The 16,711-nt window shown below is 60.9% G+C and overlaps 7 protein-coding genes across 7 annotated transcripts in view; all 7 read left to right on the top strand.

Annotated features, from left to right (window-relative positions):
* Positions 1-297, top strand: part of LSCM1_05865 (uncharacterized protein) — a gene marked incomplete at both ends in the record, with an annotated part of 894 nt that extends 597 nt beyond the window's left edge. The window contains one exon of the mRNA XM_067323302.1: positions 1-297. This exon is cut by the window's left edge and continues 597 nt beyond it. Within this exon, the coding sequence (XP_067180253.1) occupies positions 1-297 (297 nt within the window).
* A 1,192-nt stretch (positions 298-1,489) lies between these two features.
* LSCM1_05866 (uncharacterized protein) lies at positions 1,490-2,311 on the top strand (the record flags this gene model as incomplete). Its single annotated transcript, XM_067323303.1, has 1 exon — positions 1,490-2,311. The coding sequence occupies one exon, from the start codon at positions 1,490-1,492 to the stop codon at positions 2,309-2,311; it is 822 nt and encodes a 273-aa protein (XP_067180254.1).
* Positions 2,312-4,804: 2,493 nt separating this feature from the next.
* Positions 4,805-8,530, top strand: LSCM1_05867 (uncharacterized protein; the record flags this gene model as incomplete). The annotated part of the gene is made up of 1 exon (XM_067323304.1): positions 4,805-8,530. One exon carries the CDS (start codon positions 4,805-4,807, stop codon positions 8,528-8,530), a length of 3,726 nt encoding a protein of 1,241 aa, XP_067180255.1.
* An 806-nt stretch (positions 8,531-9,336) lies between these two features.
* On the top strand, positions 9,337-9,933 carry LSCM1_05868 (uncharacterized protein; the record flags this gene model as incomplete). The annotated part of the gene is made up of 1 exon (XM_067323305.1): positions 9,337-9,933. The coding sequence occupies one exon, from the start codon at positions 9,337-9,339 to the stop codon at positions 9,931-9,933; it is 597 nt and encodes a 198-aa protein (XP_067180256.1).
* An 870-nt stretch (positions 9,934-10,803) lies between these two features.
* Positions 10,804-12,807, top strand: LSCM1_05869 (uncharacterized protein; the record flags this gene model as incomplete). Its single annotated transcript, XM_067323306.1, has 1 exon — positions 10,804-12,807. The coding sequence occupies one exon, from the start codon at positions 10,804-10,806 to the stop codon at positions 12,805-12,807; it is 2,004 nt and encodes a 667-aa protein (XP_067180257.1).
* A 1,086-nt stretch (positions 12,808-13,893) lies between these two features.
* On the top strand, positions 13,894-14,490 carry LSCM1_05870 (uncharacterized protein; the record flags this gene model as incomplete). Its single annotated transcript, XM_067323307.1, has 1 exon — positions 13,894-14,490. The coding sequence occupies one exon, from the start codon at positions 13,894-13,896 to the stop codon at positions 14,488-14,490; it is 597 nt and encodes a 198-aa protein (XP_067180258.1).
* A 622-nt stretch (positions 14,491-15,112) lies between these two features.
* Positions 15,113-15,664, top strand: LSCM1_05871 (uncharacterized protein; the record flags this gene model as incomplete). The annotated part of the gene is made up of 1 exon (XM_067323308.1): positions 15,113-15,664. One exon carries the CDS (start codon positions 15,113-15,115, stop codon positions 15,662-15,664), a length of 552 nt encoding a protein of 183 aa, XP_067180259.1.
* Between the last annotated feature and the right edge of the window lie 1,047 nt (positions 15,665-16,711).

Below are 16,711 nucleotides of genomic sequence, written 5' to 3' on the forward strand. Positions count from 1 at the left end.
GTAGGTCTGCGGCACCTGTACTCCGCACTTCGACCGCTGAGCAACCCGGATGTGCTCCTTGCGCAGGCGCGACGGCTCTCCTTTCGGTCTGAGATGGAGGCTGTCCAAACGGCGCAGGTCATGGCATCATTCGTCACGGAGCTGAGAGGCGGCGGCGCTGCGCCTGCCGACTATGGGGGCTCGCTGACTTCTCTCCCTTCCGCAGCGGTGCTGAGACCGGTGGTGCGCGATGGCCACTTAGTTGCCTTGAAGCTATGCCCTCCTCGCGGCGCTGGCCAAGGAGTCGGGAGGCGTTGAACGAGGGTGAAACAATTGCCGGGGCGCGTCTCAAGGCCCATGAGTTCAGCAGCTGCGTGGGAGGGACTTCCCCTCTTATGAAGCGATGCTGGCCTATCTCACCCCCTGTAGGCGCGCGCGAGTGACGTGGGGAAAGGTATTGCACTCATCTCAGTCGATGGCTCCTCACCGAAGGGCATCCATTTCTCCTGCATTCACCCATCGCATGACCGTGGAGGCGCTATCACACGAAATGGGGATGGGCAGGGGTGGAGGCAGCGCTCTCCGCAACCCATGTGGGTTTCGCATTCTGTGCTGGTGTACGCACAGGTACTGGTCCCCTATCCGTCTTTATCTCCTTCGCCGCCCGCTTTCCTCCCCCTCCCTCCCCACTGCTGTACCAGTGGGCGTCGCTGCTCACTTACTCGTGTGTGTGTGTCTGCTTGTGCGTGCGCTACTGTATCTGTGTTGCAGGTGTGCATTCGCATCCACAGTATGCACACCCCTCCTTCCCACCCATCACTGCCGCATCACTGTGAAAAAAATCCCGATCGCTGCCTCCTTAGTGCACATGCGTCACACAGAAGCGAGAGAGACGAGACGAAACGCGAAGGACTCGAACAGCTCCCGTTCCGACCAAAGTGAGGCCAAAGGAAGCAGTGACGCCTCCCTCCGCATGCACATCGCCTTCTCTCTTCCCATCCTTCATCTTCCCTGTCTGTAATGTCATCGTGTGACAACAGACGCCGTAGTTGCGGGCGCTGGTGTCGCTCTACGCACACTTTGCATTGCGAAGACCTCCTCGTGTACCATTCGTCTCGGCCTAACAGGCACACCCGCCCGCAAAACAGAGGGGGGGGAAGGAGAAAAAAAGGAGACATCAGACGCTGGGAGACTGTCCACTGCTATCCGTTCTGTTGCCTCCACACTGACACACACACACACGCTGCCTCCACTTCTTCTGCGAACAGCGACTTTTTTCGCCTGTCTCTCTGCGTGAGTTTGTTTGTTTGTCGGTGCGCCTCTTTTTTTGTTTTTTTCTTCGCGTGAGCTTTGGCGCCTTTCCCTTTGTGCGGTCCTTTCCGTTCTCGGCAATTCGACCGTATTGGGTGCCGCCTCCCCCTCCCCTTCTCAATCCACCGCATCCCTTCTCCTGTCCTCCTCTTCATTGCCTCCTCCGCCAACTGCCATTCGCATACAGGACGACAACACGATGCCGAGCGGCCCCAAGAGTAACAAATACACGAACCGCCACAGCGAGGAGGCGCGACTGCGCGATGAGGAGCGGCGCATCCACTCCCGCGCGGCCCGCGAGGCGGCCAAGGAGGATGCGCAATGGGCGGAGACGGACCCAAAGATGCTGAAGAAGATAGAGAAGCAGCGGGAGATGGAGCGTAAGCAGGCGGAAAGGGCCACTCGTGACGCCGAAAAGAGAGAGCAGCTGAAGGAAGAGGAGCGCGAGATGAACGCGAGGGTGCCCAAGAAGGTGTCTCAGCGCCAAATTCAGAAGGATTTGGCGAAAATGCTAGCCGATTACGACAAGCAGCGCAACGCCCTCCGGGGTGGCGAGCAGGGCGCGGTGGCCAGTCCGGCGAAGACGGAGGAGACGCCGCTGCCGTCAGGAAACGTAAACCGCGAACGCGGGGTGGCGCTGGGCCAGGAGAGCAACACCATCAATGCTTCTGGCACAGTGTCTGATGTGCTAGCAGTCTTGGGGAAGGGCGGCGACTCTAGCGGCGCTGCTGAAATACCTGATAACCGCCACATCGGCAAGCGTGCCAAGGTGCTCTACAAGGCCTTCTATGCAGAGCACCTGGAGCGAGTGAAGGAAGAGAGTCCGGGCCTGCGTCGTACCCAGTACAACGATATCATTTGGGAGATGTGGCAAAAGAGCCCCACCAACCCGTTTGTGATGCGCACCGAGAAGATCGCGCATGAGCGGCTGGAGGCCGAGCGGCGGTGGATGGAGGGCGACTCCGATGATGACGAGGAGGAAACGGAGCTCGAAGATGGCGGCAAGCGCGCCGCCAAGTGATGCACAAGTCAACAGCATGCATGCATCAGAGAGAGAGAGAAAGCGAGGGTGGCTTGGATAGCAAGAACGGTGCCAGGGGTCGTGTGCCGGTACAGAGATGTCGACTGTAAGAGAGACACAAGCACACCCCTATCCGCTAGCAGCTCTACCTTTCCGCTTGTGATGCTTTCATAAGCCCCCCTCCCTCTCTCCCCCGCGTGATGAGTAGCCTTGGACCGAGATTCTCACGGCCAATGAAGCACACACACACACACACTCAAACGCTGGACAGGCCACGCCGTATTGACACAGTATCCGAGACACGCTCGCAGAAAGAAAAGAAAGACGCTGGTGTCGAAAGGAGAGAAGCCTTCAACATGCATGCTAAATCACACCAAAGGGCATCTGCTACAGGTCTTGAGACGTCTCTGCAAGTCTGCTGCGACCAGGCGGTGCGGAGAGTGAGGGTCACGTGTGCCCTCCCTTCTCTGTTTCCCTGTTGCTGCTGCCTCTCTTTCTTTTGCTCGCTTGCACTTGAATATTGCACGTGTGTGTGTGTGTGCGTACACGTACCCCAGAAGAGTGTCTCCGCCTTCTTATCTCATCGGAAGCGACACTGGCGCGCTCTTTCGTGCTTCCTCCTCGCTCCCTCATCACAAACAACAGACACAACCGCTTTCGCCATCGAGTGGGACTGCGCGCCTTGCTCGGCACCCTGAAGGGCGTGCAGTCCCACTCGAGTCCGCCCGGCACCGGCCGCGCAGCGCGTATGCGAAGACGATGCGGGGAGACGGGCAAGGACGACGACCTGCGCGGACATGCATGGGCTCGATTCGACGGCAGGGCCGTTCGTCTCAGGCGACCCAAATGTGGCCGGCCAGGGCCAACAGCGGCAGGATGAGCTGTGGGGACTGTGTGGCGCGTATGCGCGTACGCTGAAATGGGTTGCCGTGCCGTGCGATGGAGGTGGTGTGGTGTGGTGTGTGCGTGGGGGGGGCGCCGTCGAACGGCCAGGGCAGAGAAAGCTCTCCTGTATATGCGTTCCTGTCGCTCCCCCCTCTTTCCTCACTCCTTCTCTCTCTCTTGCCTTCTGCCTCGCTGGTGCGACAGGCATGCTGCGTGGCGTGGGTGCTGTGACGAGCTTAGGGTGATTCTCTCTGTCTCCTTGTAATATATCCTCTCTCGCCCTTACCCGGGGCTCCGTTTTTGCGTCCGACCTTTCTCTGATGGCAACAGCCACCGTGGCGCACTCACACACATATACGCGCACATGCAGACAGAAAAGAGGACGGAGCGCGAAGCCCCCGGCGTGCAACGCGACTACACGCATACATACAAGAAGGCATAGGACTCGCGCATAACGATGGAGGCGCACGGATAGCTGTCCCCCTCCCCCTCCCCCCCGCTTTCCTCTCTTTCCCCTCTCGTGCATCGGGCTCGGAGAGGAGGCGAATCCCTCTCGGGCGATAGCGGGCAACGTGTGAGACAATTACCGTATGCGCTATGGTCTGTGCGGTTGCCGCGGGCTCTGCTGCCTCCCTTGCCTTTGGCAATGAAAAGCGGTGTGCTCCCCTTTAAGCCGGCCCTCCTCTCGATGAGGAACGGCACCGGCGCCTGTGGGCAGCGCGTGGGCCTGCTTCCGTTTCCTCACCTGCAGTGTGTGTAGGAGGCCCGCGGCCCTTATCGCTGGTGAGCATCACGCACGTGAAATGGGGTCTTTTTTTAACGTGGCTCTTAGCTTATATGTGCCATTGCTCCGCTAAGCCGCGCGCTTACCTGGCCCTCTGGTCCACGAGATCTCTCTCTCTCTCTCTGTTTGCCCTCAAAAAGGCTGGGTAAGGCGAGGGGGGATAGGCGGAGGCAGGCGTGACAGTGACTTCCCACATGCGTTCTCAGTGGCCAGTCGCCGAAGATGGAGACGAGCCGTGCGTATCGAAAGCCGTTGTTTATCTCTGAGAGGATGGGGGGTACGCCGCGCTGCCTCTGAGCTCACTCACATCCGCGCCAGTTTCTGGTTCCCAAAGTAGGAACTACAGAGGGGCTTGCCCGACTTAGCACCCGAGCACACCATCGCACCTGCATGCTTGCGACAGGCGGTGTGCACCGCCTGTATTATCTCTGATGCCCAACGTCCCCTCCCCCTCCCCCACTCCTTTCTTCAGCCGCTGCAGCCCCTGAGTTCCTCTGGCGTGCGATGTATATCGCTCGAATTCATTACACCCATCACACTTTGGAGGGGACAAAGGCAAAGGCTCTCATTGATTCACGCATCTCCTCCATAGAGGCATAGACACACACCCCCGTACACCCTCTGCTGACGCCCCGCCATCCGTACGCCGTGAGGAGGCGTAGCCGCCATCGCGAGACTGCTTGCTCCTCTTGACCCGCTCTCTTTTCCCGTTTCTTTTCTACTCTGCTGCATCACTCCCGCCACCAGGTGACAGGCTTCCTGGCCACAGCTCTCCGCTCCCAGTAAGAGACACGAGCCCCCTAGATGTCACCGCTGCCGTCGCTATGAACTTTGAAGATCCATCGGCGAATGACCTCAGTCGGTTTCGCAGCTCTGTAGCGGGGCGAGGGCGGCCGTCTCCCTCCTCCCCGTCATCGGTCTCCGGCGGACCAGCTGGGGGCTCAGGAGGAAGCCCCGGCGCAGCCTCACCTGCGTTTCCGTCCGGTAGGAGTGCTGGCAGCTCTGTCGGACCTGCTACAGCATCCCCCAACTCGGCGCTTGCCTCAACCGCGGCTGTCTCCCTGCTAGGATCGTTTCCGACTTCTGCCCCAGTTGCCGGGCGACGAGCTCGTGGAGAGCCTCGTGGGGCCGGCGCTTCCCTGACGCCTCCGGCGGCGGGCGGAGCTTCCGCGAGCACCGCCACTCAAGCTACTTCCTCCAGGAGCGCTGAGGCACCTGCCGCCTCGGCACTGTCGTGGCTGGATGACATGGACTCGCCACCGCCGCCAGCGGCACCTGCATCAGTCGAGCCAAGCGGACTCGGTGCGCCATCACCACTCCCTCCAGCGGGGCAGGCGCTTTCCTTGTCGTCAGTGCCGCCGCCTTTTCTTACGGGTGACGCGGCTCGGCAACACGTGCCATCGTTTCTGGACTTCGGCGATACCAGCGCTTCCTCTGGTGGCGGTGCTGCCCCTCCGATGCCGCCAAGGGGGGCGCCTGCTACCACAGCGGGATTGCCCACTACCGCGAGTGGCGCTGCCACCAGTACCGCCGACGGTGAAGAGCGCAAGAAGAAAGAGGTCCGCGATCTCTACCTCACCCTCGATGCCTTGGACATGGAGCTGGAGCGACTGGAGGGGCGTGTCGACGACCGCCAAGTGAAGGAGGAAACGGAGCTCTTGGCGCTCGAGACGAGTGTGCTAGTGAAGACAGCAGAGCTCGAGGAGAAGGAGCAGGAGTTGGCGTCGAAGCGTGCTGAGCTGAAGGGCTACATGGCGGAGCGGCTTGAAGCCCTCGCATGCCGGTACGCGAAGGAAATGGCGGCGCAGGCTGCGGAGGTGCGAAGCCTCGATGAGGCGCGCTTTGGAAAGCAACTGCAACGCGTACATGACATGAGGCTGGCGACGGAGCAGACGGTGCGTGACTTACGAGAGCAGGCGGCGCTTGTCCTCGACACGCGGCCTTACAGTGAGGCTGGGGTGCGACTTGCCCTTTTTAGTGCGCCGGGCAACGCTGCAGTGCCGCCAGCAGTCGGTTCAGACGCGTCCGGCTTTGCGACCGACGCTGCCGGCTCCCCGTCGGCTGAGTCGTCCTGCACACCACTGGAAAGCTCCTTGCAACAGGCAGTGATGCTACTACGCGGCTACTGCGACAAGCGGTTGCGCCACACGCGCGACGACCTTGTGAACTTTGTGCACAGCAGCACGTTCGACGCCGCGCACTCGGTCCGTCGACGGCGTGTGCAGGCGTGGGTGCAGGATGCGGTGCAGCACAAGGAAGCCTTCAGCCGCTGCTTGGTGGACATGATGCAGCGGTACATAGTCTTCTACAAGGAGCGGGCACTTCTCAAGGCGGACAACGTGTCGGCTTTGCAGGCGGATGTGCGCCGTATGGCCCAGGAGCTGCGCAGACACGCCGCAGAGCGGCTGCAACAGCTGCTGAGGGATGTGACGGCCAAGATCACACTTTCCACTCAGCACCACACGCAGGCAGCCGAGGAGGCGTGCGCGTTTCTACATAAAAAGGCGTACACCATCGTTGAGGGCGACATGGCGATAGCGGATGCGCAGCGCCGGGAGCTGGAGAGTCGCCTGCTTGCGGAGGCCGACGCACGCCGTCAGCGTCACCGCGCCGAGGAGGAGTCGCTGACGGAGCAGCTGCAACGATTGCGCCGCTCTGGTGAGGCGGCCAGCCGCGACTCCTTTCAGGGGCTCCGTGATGCCGCTGGCGCTACCAGCAATCAGCGCGCACAGCCCCTCAGGGAGGAGATGTTGGCAATGAAGGTCCGCTTGACGGAACGTCTCCACGGCGGGGCGTCAGAAGTCGCCGGCGCCTCTTGCGCAGCTCGCATGCACGCCGAAGAGCTTGCACATGTTTTACGCAACACCGTGACGCAGGAGGCCGCGTGCCAGCAAGCCGCGTCCCTTTCGCGCCAGCGGTGCGACGAGCTGCGGCGTGGTCTGGCGGCCTCTCTATGCACGGAGGTTGTGGAGCGGCTGCAACAGACTCGCTGTGTACAGCACGCACACCAGGCCCGCATCGACGCCCTGGCGAAAACATGGGAGGCAGCGCGCCGCCAGAACCTTGCTGCGACGTGCTCGCTGATTACACCGGTTTCCAGCAGCACCAATGGCACCGTGGACGCCGAGTACGCTTCAGACTCCTATGCCGCACCACAGGATGTCATGTCGATTGCGTTGCTTGATGTACTGCGAGACAAGCTGCGTGCCCGTGACGATACGCGACGCTCTCTGCTTGCGTCGCGGCGGCAGAGCACTGCTGCGTATCTCCGCAGACTTGAGGGGATGCGCGACGCGCAGGCGGCGCTGCAGGACAGGTGCGCTGCGCTGTGGTCGGCGGCGCAGACGCTAGCGACTCACCAGGCTATCACTCAGGATGTGGAGTTGGAAGTGGAGAAGCACCTTATCACAGTTGCAGCTGAGCAGCGAGTGGTCGACCGGGATCGCGGTGCAGCGGAGCGGGGGTGTCGCCGCATGGAGGAGATGGCGTCCCGCCTGCGCCACGAGGCACCGCAGCACCTGCTGTGCGGCTTGCCCGAACCGCCGCCGCAGAGGGCGATGATGGCCCATCGGACGCGCACACAACCGCTGGGCATTGTGAGCATCAACGCCATTCGCAAAGCGCCGAGCAGCAGCAACACCTTCACCGCGGTGCACGCCTCCACGAACGCAGCTACAGCGGCTAGGAAAGGCTTCGCCGAAGCGCCTCCGCTGTCCTCATTGTCCTCGCCTTTTTCAACGTCAGTGGTGCCTCCGACGAAACCCGGTGAGGAGGTGCCGGTTCAAAGCCAGGAGGTGTCCTGTGCTGCCAACACAGTGGAAACGAGCTGTGCCACGGACACACAGCCCTGGTCATCGGCTCTGCTGCACGCTGAACAGCAACTTTCGCCTGCCAGCAGTGGGGGGAGTCCTGCTGCGTCGCCTGCCGCAGACGCGCCGCAGCAGAGTTGCCCACAGTCGTTTGACACGTTGCCTGTGGCGCGTCAGGGTATCCGTCACGAGGCTGCTACGAAAGCGTCGCTTTCCCCTAAAGGAGGACAGCACGCGGACACGACAGGGCCGCATGGCCGCCCCTCAGATACCGTCGTCGACGCCGGGGGAGACGCGTACTCCTGTGGTTTACTTCCTCTAAACCCCGAATCGCCGCGAGATACTGCCGACGAGGAGCAACACAGCAGACTATTACCTCTCAATGCCGTTCGCCCGCCTGTGCCGAGTAGGTCGACGACAGACTTGGCTACGACCCCACTCGCTCTCACCTACCCAACAACATCACTGGCGGCACCCCCAGCACCGGAGCAGCGGTACCAGCAGCGTCTGCACGCCCTTCATGCACTACGTGACCCAAACCTGTCACAGCTGACGTGGTCGATGCTAGAGGAATACCGCAGTACCAGTGCTGATGCTCTCGATCGGGCTGTGGCGGACGAAGGTGCAGCACATGTGCCTTCCACTTTCGACTTCATAGCAGCAGGAAGCCAAGACGACTCGAGCAACTTTGTCGCCTTGCTGTCCTGCACAGACTCCCCTACTTCCTCTCTCACCTACTAGGGTGTGACGCGCGGAAGGGTCACACCCAACCACCCACCCACCCACACAGCCACAGGAGGCAGCTGCATACGGGGGCGGGTGGATGGGCATAGCTGCCTGCCTGTCTGTACGTGGGCTGCACCAGCTGCGCATCTCTCTCTCTCTTACTCTGGGTAAAGGATATGCCAAGCCCAGGGAAGGCTGTGAAATGCATCGCTGCTGGAGAGCAGTGTTAGCCCTTCGCAAGCCAGCCGTCGAGGTAGCTTGCCGAGCAAGCTGTGAGCTTTCCTCCTATCCCGCCCTCTCGCCTCCCTCCACTCGCCGCTCCTTCATGGGCGAAGGCGCGTGGGCGTGAACAGGGGCTGATCTCTGCTAGAAGACACTCCATCATCCCTCTCTTTGCCGGTCTCCTTTATCGCCCGCGTACGCACGCACATCTGTGTACCCATGCGAGCATGTGGGGCTTGATGGCGCCACTCCGTTTGCGCGGGTGAGTGATGGGGCGTGACACGAACTTCATCTCTCCTCCCTTTCGCTTCTTCGGCATTCTCGCGTATTTAATTCTCTTGTGTATGCCTAAGGTTGGCCACAAGAGGGCGAGGACGAGTGAGGTGTACACGCGACCGCGTACGTTGGTGAGTGCGCGTTTGGACACAAGTAGGGGTAACTTTGCCCCCCTCCCTCCCTCCCTCCCTCCAGTCCTGCTTCTGACTGCAGGCCCGCCTTCGGCTGGGGAAGGAGAGCGTTCTGCACGCGCGCCATAGCGGTTCCGCACCCATACACACACAACGGGAACGAAAGACACCCATTCCCCTCCTACGCACAAGATGCAGGCGCCAGGGGACGCCAACATGAGCGTCAGCCCAGCCCCCGTCCTCAACAACAAGCCGACTGGGCGAAGCATTTCGTACGAGGAGATTTACAAGGCTGCCAAGTGTAGCGTGCTAACGGATTTCTACCGTGAGAAGCGCTATCGTGATCTGCGCCGCCGCATCGCAGAGAGTGGAGAGGACGTGCAGCTCATTCCAGTGGCCAGCGGCGGTGATGCGAACTCACCGGCACTCGTGCGGGCGAGTACCTCGCGCCTGTTGAAGGAGCACAGCAGCGCGTCATGGAGCGCTTCCTTCTATCAATCCGGCGTGTACGGACTCACGGGCGTCAGCTCGATTTGCACGGCAATCGCTCTCTACCTCGGCATCTACCGGAATCGACTTGTCTTGCCCATTGTGCCGATGGGGGCTGCGGTGACGTGGCGCCTGTGGGGCGTACTCGAGGATGTGTGGAACGAGCAGCGCTACATCGACAATGCGGCGAGGATGCGGGAGGAACGGCAGGGCAACCCAATGAATGCCGTTGTGAAGCGACGCCGAAAGCTGGACACGAATGCAACGGAAGGGTCGCCCGCTGCCGAGTTGATGGAGTAGAAAAGGTGGAGCCGAAGCGACGTTTGTCGGGGGAGGGACATATGTGTGCGGCGTGCTCTTCTTGCTGCAGCTCGCCGACTGTTCTTAATGTAGCTGAATGCGACCTCCTCGCCCGTCACATGTAGGCCCCGCCCTCCTCCAGCACACGGGTGGGTAGCTGCGCCATCGTTGACGCCTCGATGGCATTCGAATGCATGCTGCTCATTCAGACGCGCTCTCTCTCTCACACACACACACAGAAATGCACGGGTGACTCCGCGCACTGCACACGCATACCATCTGTGGCCTCCTCCGCCCTTTTTTTCTTCTGTGATGCTGTGGCGGCATCTCGGTAGCCGGACGGACGACGCGCCTTAACCCCTCCGCCCATCCTCTTCCACCACCAAGACAGAAAGTAGGCACCGGCGCGTCACAGCTTCAGCGCCCTCTTTCCCACTTCGGCAGACTCGCGCGTTGTGGTGTGCGTGTGTGTAGGTGGATGGGGTACTTAGATGCGTCTCAAGCACTTTGTTTCGCACTCCTTCCCTCCCTCTCTCCCTCTTCCTCTCTAAGCGTGTATACATACATACATATATATATGTGTGTGTGTGTGTGTGCGTGAGTGGGTGTGGCTCCTTGGTTGATACGCGAGGCAACGAGGCTCCGTCTCGCTGAGGACGCAGGTTGCAGGACGCATCACGGCGCTTGCAGGGTCGCATCTCTTTTCCTGTTTATATTTTCGTTCGGTGAAGTATCTGCTGCACCGAGTGGGCGCGCTTCCGTGCAGGAGAGTGGAGGCGGAAGAGGAACGCACGCGCCGGCACCTTCCTTCTCCAGACGTTTGCATAGGTTGACCACGTATACACACGCAGACACACTCAGACACACATAATGGAGAAGGTTGTTCTTACTACCTACCGCAAGCTGTACAAGATGTGCCGCCGCATCGACGCCAGCGTGGCAATGCGGGCGCAGCTCATGTGCTGCCCGTTACAGGTGTACGACCATCGCATGATGGAGTGGCAGCCGTTCAACATTAGTGAGATGAAGTGGGCCAAGTCACGCATCTTCTTGGATGCGTTGATTCGGCGACTGAACAACGGTAGCCCGCAGTACATCCCGCCGCTGCCGCAGGAGGTGACGCAGGCAGTGGAGGCATACAAGGAGAAGTGCGCCTTCATGTTTACCATGGCGGCGGAGGGCATTGCCGATGCCGCCGCCAGCGGTGAAGATACGCCTACCTTCACCCCCGCCGCAGCGGAGGACACCGGCAGTACGACGTCCTCTGCCGCTTCTGGGACCTCGACCGCTTCGTTGGGAGGCGCGCGTGGCGCCACGGTGCCGCTATGCGTACTGCCGTACAGTACTCTGACCGTGGCGCTGCGGCAGATCTATGAGACCACTCCGTTTTCTATGAACAACGTGACCAACGCCTTCGCAGCGGTGAAGGAGCTGCAGTACGTGTGCGATCTGGATGGCGCTGGAAAGGCAAAGCTGGTGACGCTGAGCACTGCGTTGTCCTCGGCGTCGTCTTCGAAGGCTGCCGATGTGGCACAGCTGCAGCGGGCACTGGAGGTGATGCCGCTGCACAACTCTCTTATTCATGGCCTCAGCGCGGACCAGCGAGTGTCACTCGACCGCCAGACGCGCCGCGCAAAGAAGTGCTCCTCGACGCACGACCGCGGCGGCCCACCAGCGACAAACGCGGCTGCTGTAGCGGACGATGCCTCAGGGGAGGCAGTGCCTCCCCAAACACCCACGACTGCAAGAAGCGCTTTCGACGACGCCCCTGACATCGAAGAGGGTGAGGGTCTTACAGGCAAGGGCGAGGCTGGCGGGGCAGCAGGAAGGGGCGAACGGGCGGAGCCTGCAGGCGTGTGCGAGGGGGGCAGGGCACCCTCCGGCGAGGAGCTGAGCGACCTCCTACCCGCTCAGGCAGACATGGCCGAGGAACCGAAGGAGGTGCAGCTGCTTCTTTCGCATCCCACTGCACGCGGCTTCTTCCGGCGTACTGTGCTGCTCATGGTGCGCCACGTCACGCACGAGTCGGCGGCGCTTGTGCTCAACAAACCGCTTCGCAACGAGGAGGGACTGGAGATGTCCGTCGAGGCGACGGTTCGGCTGGGCCGCGTGCACCCTATCTTCCGCCGCCACCTGGCGCAGCACACACTGATGATCGGCGGCCCGGTGATGTCAGGCAGCTCCTTCGACGAGAGCATCTTTCTTCTCCATCGAGTGCCGGGCGTCCCGCACGCGTTGCCACTCGGGTCAAGCCTATGGCTAGACGGCGATCTGGACGCCCTCATGGCGAGGCTGGACGCAGGGGAGGCCGTGGCGGAAGACATTGTCGTCTTGTGTGGCTTTGCGGGATGGGGCTATGACCAGCTCAAGGGTGAGCTGGGCCATGGCTACTGGGTGATCGCCAGTGGCCCAAGCGCTGACGAGTCGGTCGGCACGTTTGTCATGTCCCTCGCTCACGCGACAGAGCGCCATAACCAGCCCGAACGAGAGCAGCAGACGCCGAGCACCGCCGCCGCCGCAACTGCGTGCTCGGCGCATGGGAAACAGCCTTTAGCAGCCACCGAGTCGGCATCGGCCGACTCCGCGAGTGGCTATACGGGGCCGGAGAAAGCAGCGGGGCCAGCGCTTGAGGGCCCAATAGAGCCGGAGGAGAGCGTTCGTGCTGAGGCGCAGCACGCGGCTGACGCGGCGGCCGCAAGGGCGATTCCGCTCCTCAACCGCCGCCGTCGCCGTGCCGCCGGCTTTGGAAAGGTGCAGAGTGGTCACATCGAGACGCTCTCGTGGGTTCGCGCGTACGCAGCGGTGGGGCAGCCGTATGCAGACATGGCCATGAATCAAAAGGCGTTTGCGGAGGATGACGACTTCCAGGAGTAGGCATGGCTGAGCTTAGAGCGGACCCGCTGCGAGGAAGGGTTGCGGGAAGATGGAAAGAGGGAAGAGGCGGAGGGGGGAGGAGGCGGGCTTCGCCCAGGCTTCTCGAGGCTCGTGCATGTATGTAGCCGATGCACGCTACCACAGCTTCTTTTTTTTCGCCCCCCTTTTTTTTTCACTTCGTCCCTTTCGCCTCCCCCTTCCCGTTTCTCGTCTCGTGCCTCGAAGTCGGTCTCTCTTCTCTACCCTTAGGACATGACCTTCTGCTTTCGATTCCTCTGTCCACCGCTCCACCCCCTTCTGTGTCTCGTGGCCTACGCGGTGGGTTTCCGTACGAGTGTGCTGGCGTGTATGCGGGCGTGGGAATCCCACGCCGGAGCAGCGATCGAGGCGGGAGGCGAGAAGTACTGTCTACCTTTCCGCCGTCCTCCCGCTCATTCAGCGAGCGACTTCACACACAGACCCACACCAGCACGGGCACACAGATGCGAAGAGGGAGATATTCAATGGAGGGCCGTGTAGTGGGTGCGAGCGTCAGGTCTCACTCCAACTGCATGGGCAGAAACGAGAGGGTGCGCAAACATGGATGACGGGCGAGAGGTGCATGCGCACATCAACTGTGGGGACAGTCAAGGTGAGCCGGCACTAGTGAGGAACTGGCTCAGAAAGATGACGATCATGCGGCGGCTGGGGGCGAACGCGCTTGCTTGCGCTGCCATCACCCCCAGACACGCACACGCAGGCACCCAGCGATTCATGTGATGTACAGCAATGGGCTGAGTCACTTGGCCTTTTTTCCGTTTGCTCTCTCTCTGTCTGTGTCTGTGTGTGTGTGTGTGTAGGACGTTCCTTTTTTTTTTACGTTTATACCTAAGCAAAGTAAGAGTATGGCACCAACACACAAAGAAACTGTGTTCTCTCCCTCACTTCCGATGATCGCGTGCCCCTCCTCCTCCTCCTCCTTGGGACACCTTCCTCTCCTCATGCGCGTGCTGACTTCTCTTTTGGTCGCCTTGCCCTCCCTTTTCTCACCCACATTAACACATGCACGCAACCTCCCCCCTGTCCCCAAACCGAAAGAGAGAAACAATGGGCGTCGATCTGACCGGCATCTCCAAGAAGAGTCGTGTGATTCGCCATCACACGTACTCGACGAACCCCTACATCAAGCTGCTGATCAAGCTGTACAAGTTCCTCGCGAAGCGCACGAGCTCCGGCTTCAACAAGGTCGTGTACCAGCGCCTTCTCAAGAGCCGCAGCAACCGCGCCCCGATCTCGCTGAGTCGCATCGCCGTCGTCATGAAGCGCAAGGCTGTCTTCACGGAGAAGAGCAAGAAGGCTCCGATCGCCGTCGTGGTCGGCGACGTGCTGGACGATGTGCGCATGGCCCGCATCCCCGCGATTCGCGTCTGCGCGCTGCGCTTCTCCAAGAGTGCGCGCCAGAGTATCCTCGCCGCCGGCGGTGAGTGCCTGACCTTCGACCAGCTCGCCATGATTGCTCCGACGGGCAAGAACACGTACCTGATGCGTGGCCGCAAGTCTGGTCGCGAGTCTGTGCGCCACTTTGGCGCCTCTGGCGTGCCCGGCAGTCACTCGAAGCCGCACGCGACGAACCGCGGCAAGGAGACGAAGCGCGGCCGCCGCCCGGGTCAGTCGTACAAGCGCAAGGCCTTCCGTCATGTCTAAGCAGGATGGCGGTGATTCGAGACGGTGAACGCGGCTGTTTGGCGGCGCGCGCAGAAGCCTTCGCCCACTCGCTTTCCCGACGTGGGCGGTGCGCTCCTCTGCGTCGCAGTGGATGTAAGAGAAGATTACAGTCGCTCAAGCAGGGTCGCATGCGAGGAAGGAGACGAGGAGCAGATGAAGAGAGGGAAACGGTGCTTTTGGGGTGCGCGTGCGTGTACGCGCACGTTCACCCTCCCCCCTTACCGCCCTGTCTCCTGCCGGCGTTGGCGCGCGCCTGTGTGATCTGTGGCCACTCCTCCGCCACTTCTGCGCTCGGCGCTTTTCTTTTCTTCTCTCACTATTTTCTTTTCTCAGTTCACTCGTCGACAAAACACAACAACAGAAGAGCAGCACGGCGTCCCCTCCGCCGTCGCCGCCACCCTGTCCCCCCATTACGGCCCGCTCTCTTGCCTCTCGCACCCCGTCGAGTATGCGACCGTCTTCCCCTCCCCCCAACGGTTTGCCGCTGCTGTCAAAGATGCGTGTTTTTCGAATCCGTCGCGGCTGCTAATACCACTGCTGGCTCGCACATGGCTCTACCAATGCGTTCGCTTGCTCTCTCTCTCTCCTCGGCTGGATACCCATGCCTTCCCTCGCCACACACACACGCCCACGACCGTCTCAACGGGTGCAGATTTCGTTATCCGCGCTATCACACGCTCTCTCTCCCTTCTTTTCTCCCCAAAAAGAAAGAAGCACTGCTACCACAATGGCTGAGGAAACCGTCCGCGTTGAAGTCCCTGTGGTGGAGGAGAACGTCGTGGTCGATGTCGCCCCGGAGAGCCTGGAGGATGCCGTCCGCATCGTGCTCCAGAAGGCGCTCGAGGCCAACGGCCTTGTTCGCGGCCTCTCTGAGGTGGCACGCGCCCTGGACTGCAAGACTGCGCACATGTGTATTCTGGCTGATGACTGCGAGGACGAGGAGTACAAGAAACTCGTCACCGCACTTGCCAAGCAGGGTAACATCGATCTGATCAACGTGGAGGAGCGCGAGAAGCTCGCCCAGTGGGTTGGCCTCGTGCGCCGCGATGTGGCCGGTGAGGTGACCAAGACCTTGAAGTGCTCCTCTGTCGCCATTCGCGACTTTGGTGAGCGCACCAAGGCTCTGGACTACCTGCTGTCTCAGCTGCACTAGAGCACCTTTCTCCTTGCCTCCCCCCTCCCCCGCTCTTCGTCCCCTCCCTTCCTGGCCGCTCTCTCGCCGACTGAGGAAGGCTGCGTGGGTGCATGTGTGAGCACTCACGCAGGCTGAGTGGCACGAGGCAGTTTTCGAAGGACGAGCGTGATCGCGTGTTCCAGCCGTCGTCTTCTACAAAGAAACGAAAGGCGGTGAACAGAGACGCATACACGACGGCGAGGAAGGGCACACGCACTGGCGTATACTGACGTGGACCTGCAGGAAGAGGTTCGCGCAGAGACGTATGTGTGTGCTGTTTGGGCCTGGTCGCTTGCGCGTCTCGGCGCGCATGTTTTCGATGCTTGCTGTCACCCTACGCAGGGCGTCTGTGATGAGCAGCGTTCTCCCATGCGCACGAGCCCCTTTTCACTCTTCGCCTATCTCCTCTTTCGTCTATACAACGTGCGCAGGATGGTGAGAGAGGAGGGGAGGGGGGGAGGGGCCCCGCGTCCCCCTGGGAGAGTGGCGCCGCTTTTTCGTTACGAAATCGTTAACATAATTTATCTTTCGTTTTCCTGTGATTTCCCTGTCGACTTCAATGAAGAAACGCATCCTCACACACACACACACACATTCGTTGGGCCTCCTTCCTTCCAACTTCTGTGTACACGCGTTAGGGAGGAAGCACGCAAGTGGCTTGAGAGTGTGCCTGTGATCGACAAGCAGCTGCGCCGCCGTCTCTGTGTCCCTTTTCCCATCTCCCCTGGTCATGTCCTTCTCGTACTCTCCTCCCGTTCTTCTGTTGCCTTTCTCCTCGTCTTGCTTGCTCTTCGTCTCGCATCATCGGCGATCACTACGACAGCCGCGTGAGTCTGTCAGCCTCACACTGTGTGCCGACCTCATTGCAGGTTGGAGGGCTCACCAAACATCGTACACCGACCCAGGGCTTCCCTGAGCGCGTAGGGGACAGGAAGCCATACACGATTGGCACATATACTCTACCGAGTGACGTGACGTGACGCCCTTCCTTTCGTGTGCGTCACAACTCTTCCTCCTCAGTCAGTG

Source organism: Leishmania martiniquensis, chromosome 13 (genome assembly GCF_017916325.1).
Source record: "Leishmania martiniquensis isolate LSCM1 chromosome 13, whole genome shotgun sequence".
Taxonomy (NCBI): Eukaryota; Euglenozoa; class Kinetoplastea; order Trypanosomatida; family Trypanosomatidae; genus Leishmania; species Leishmania martiniquensis.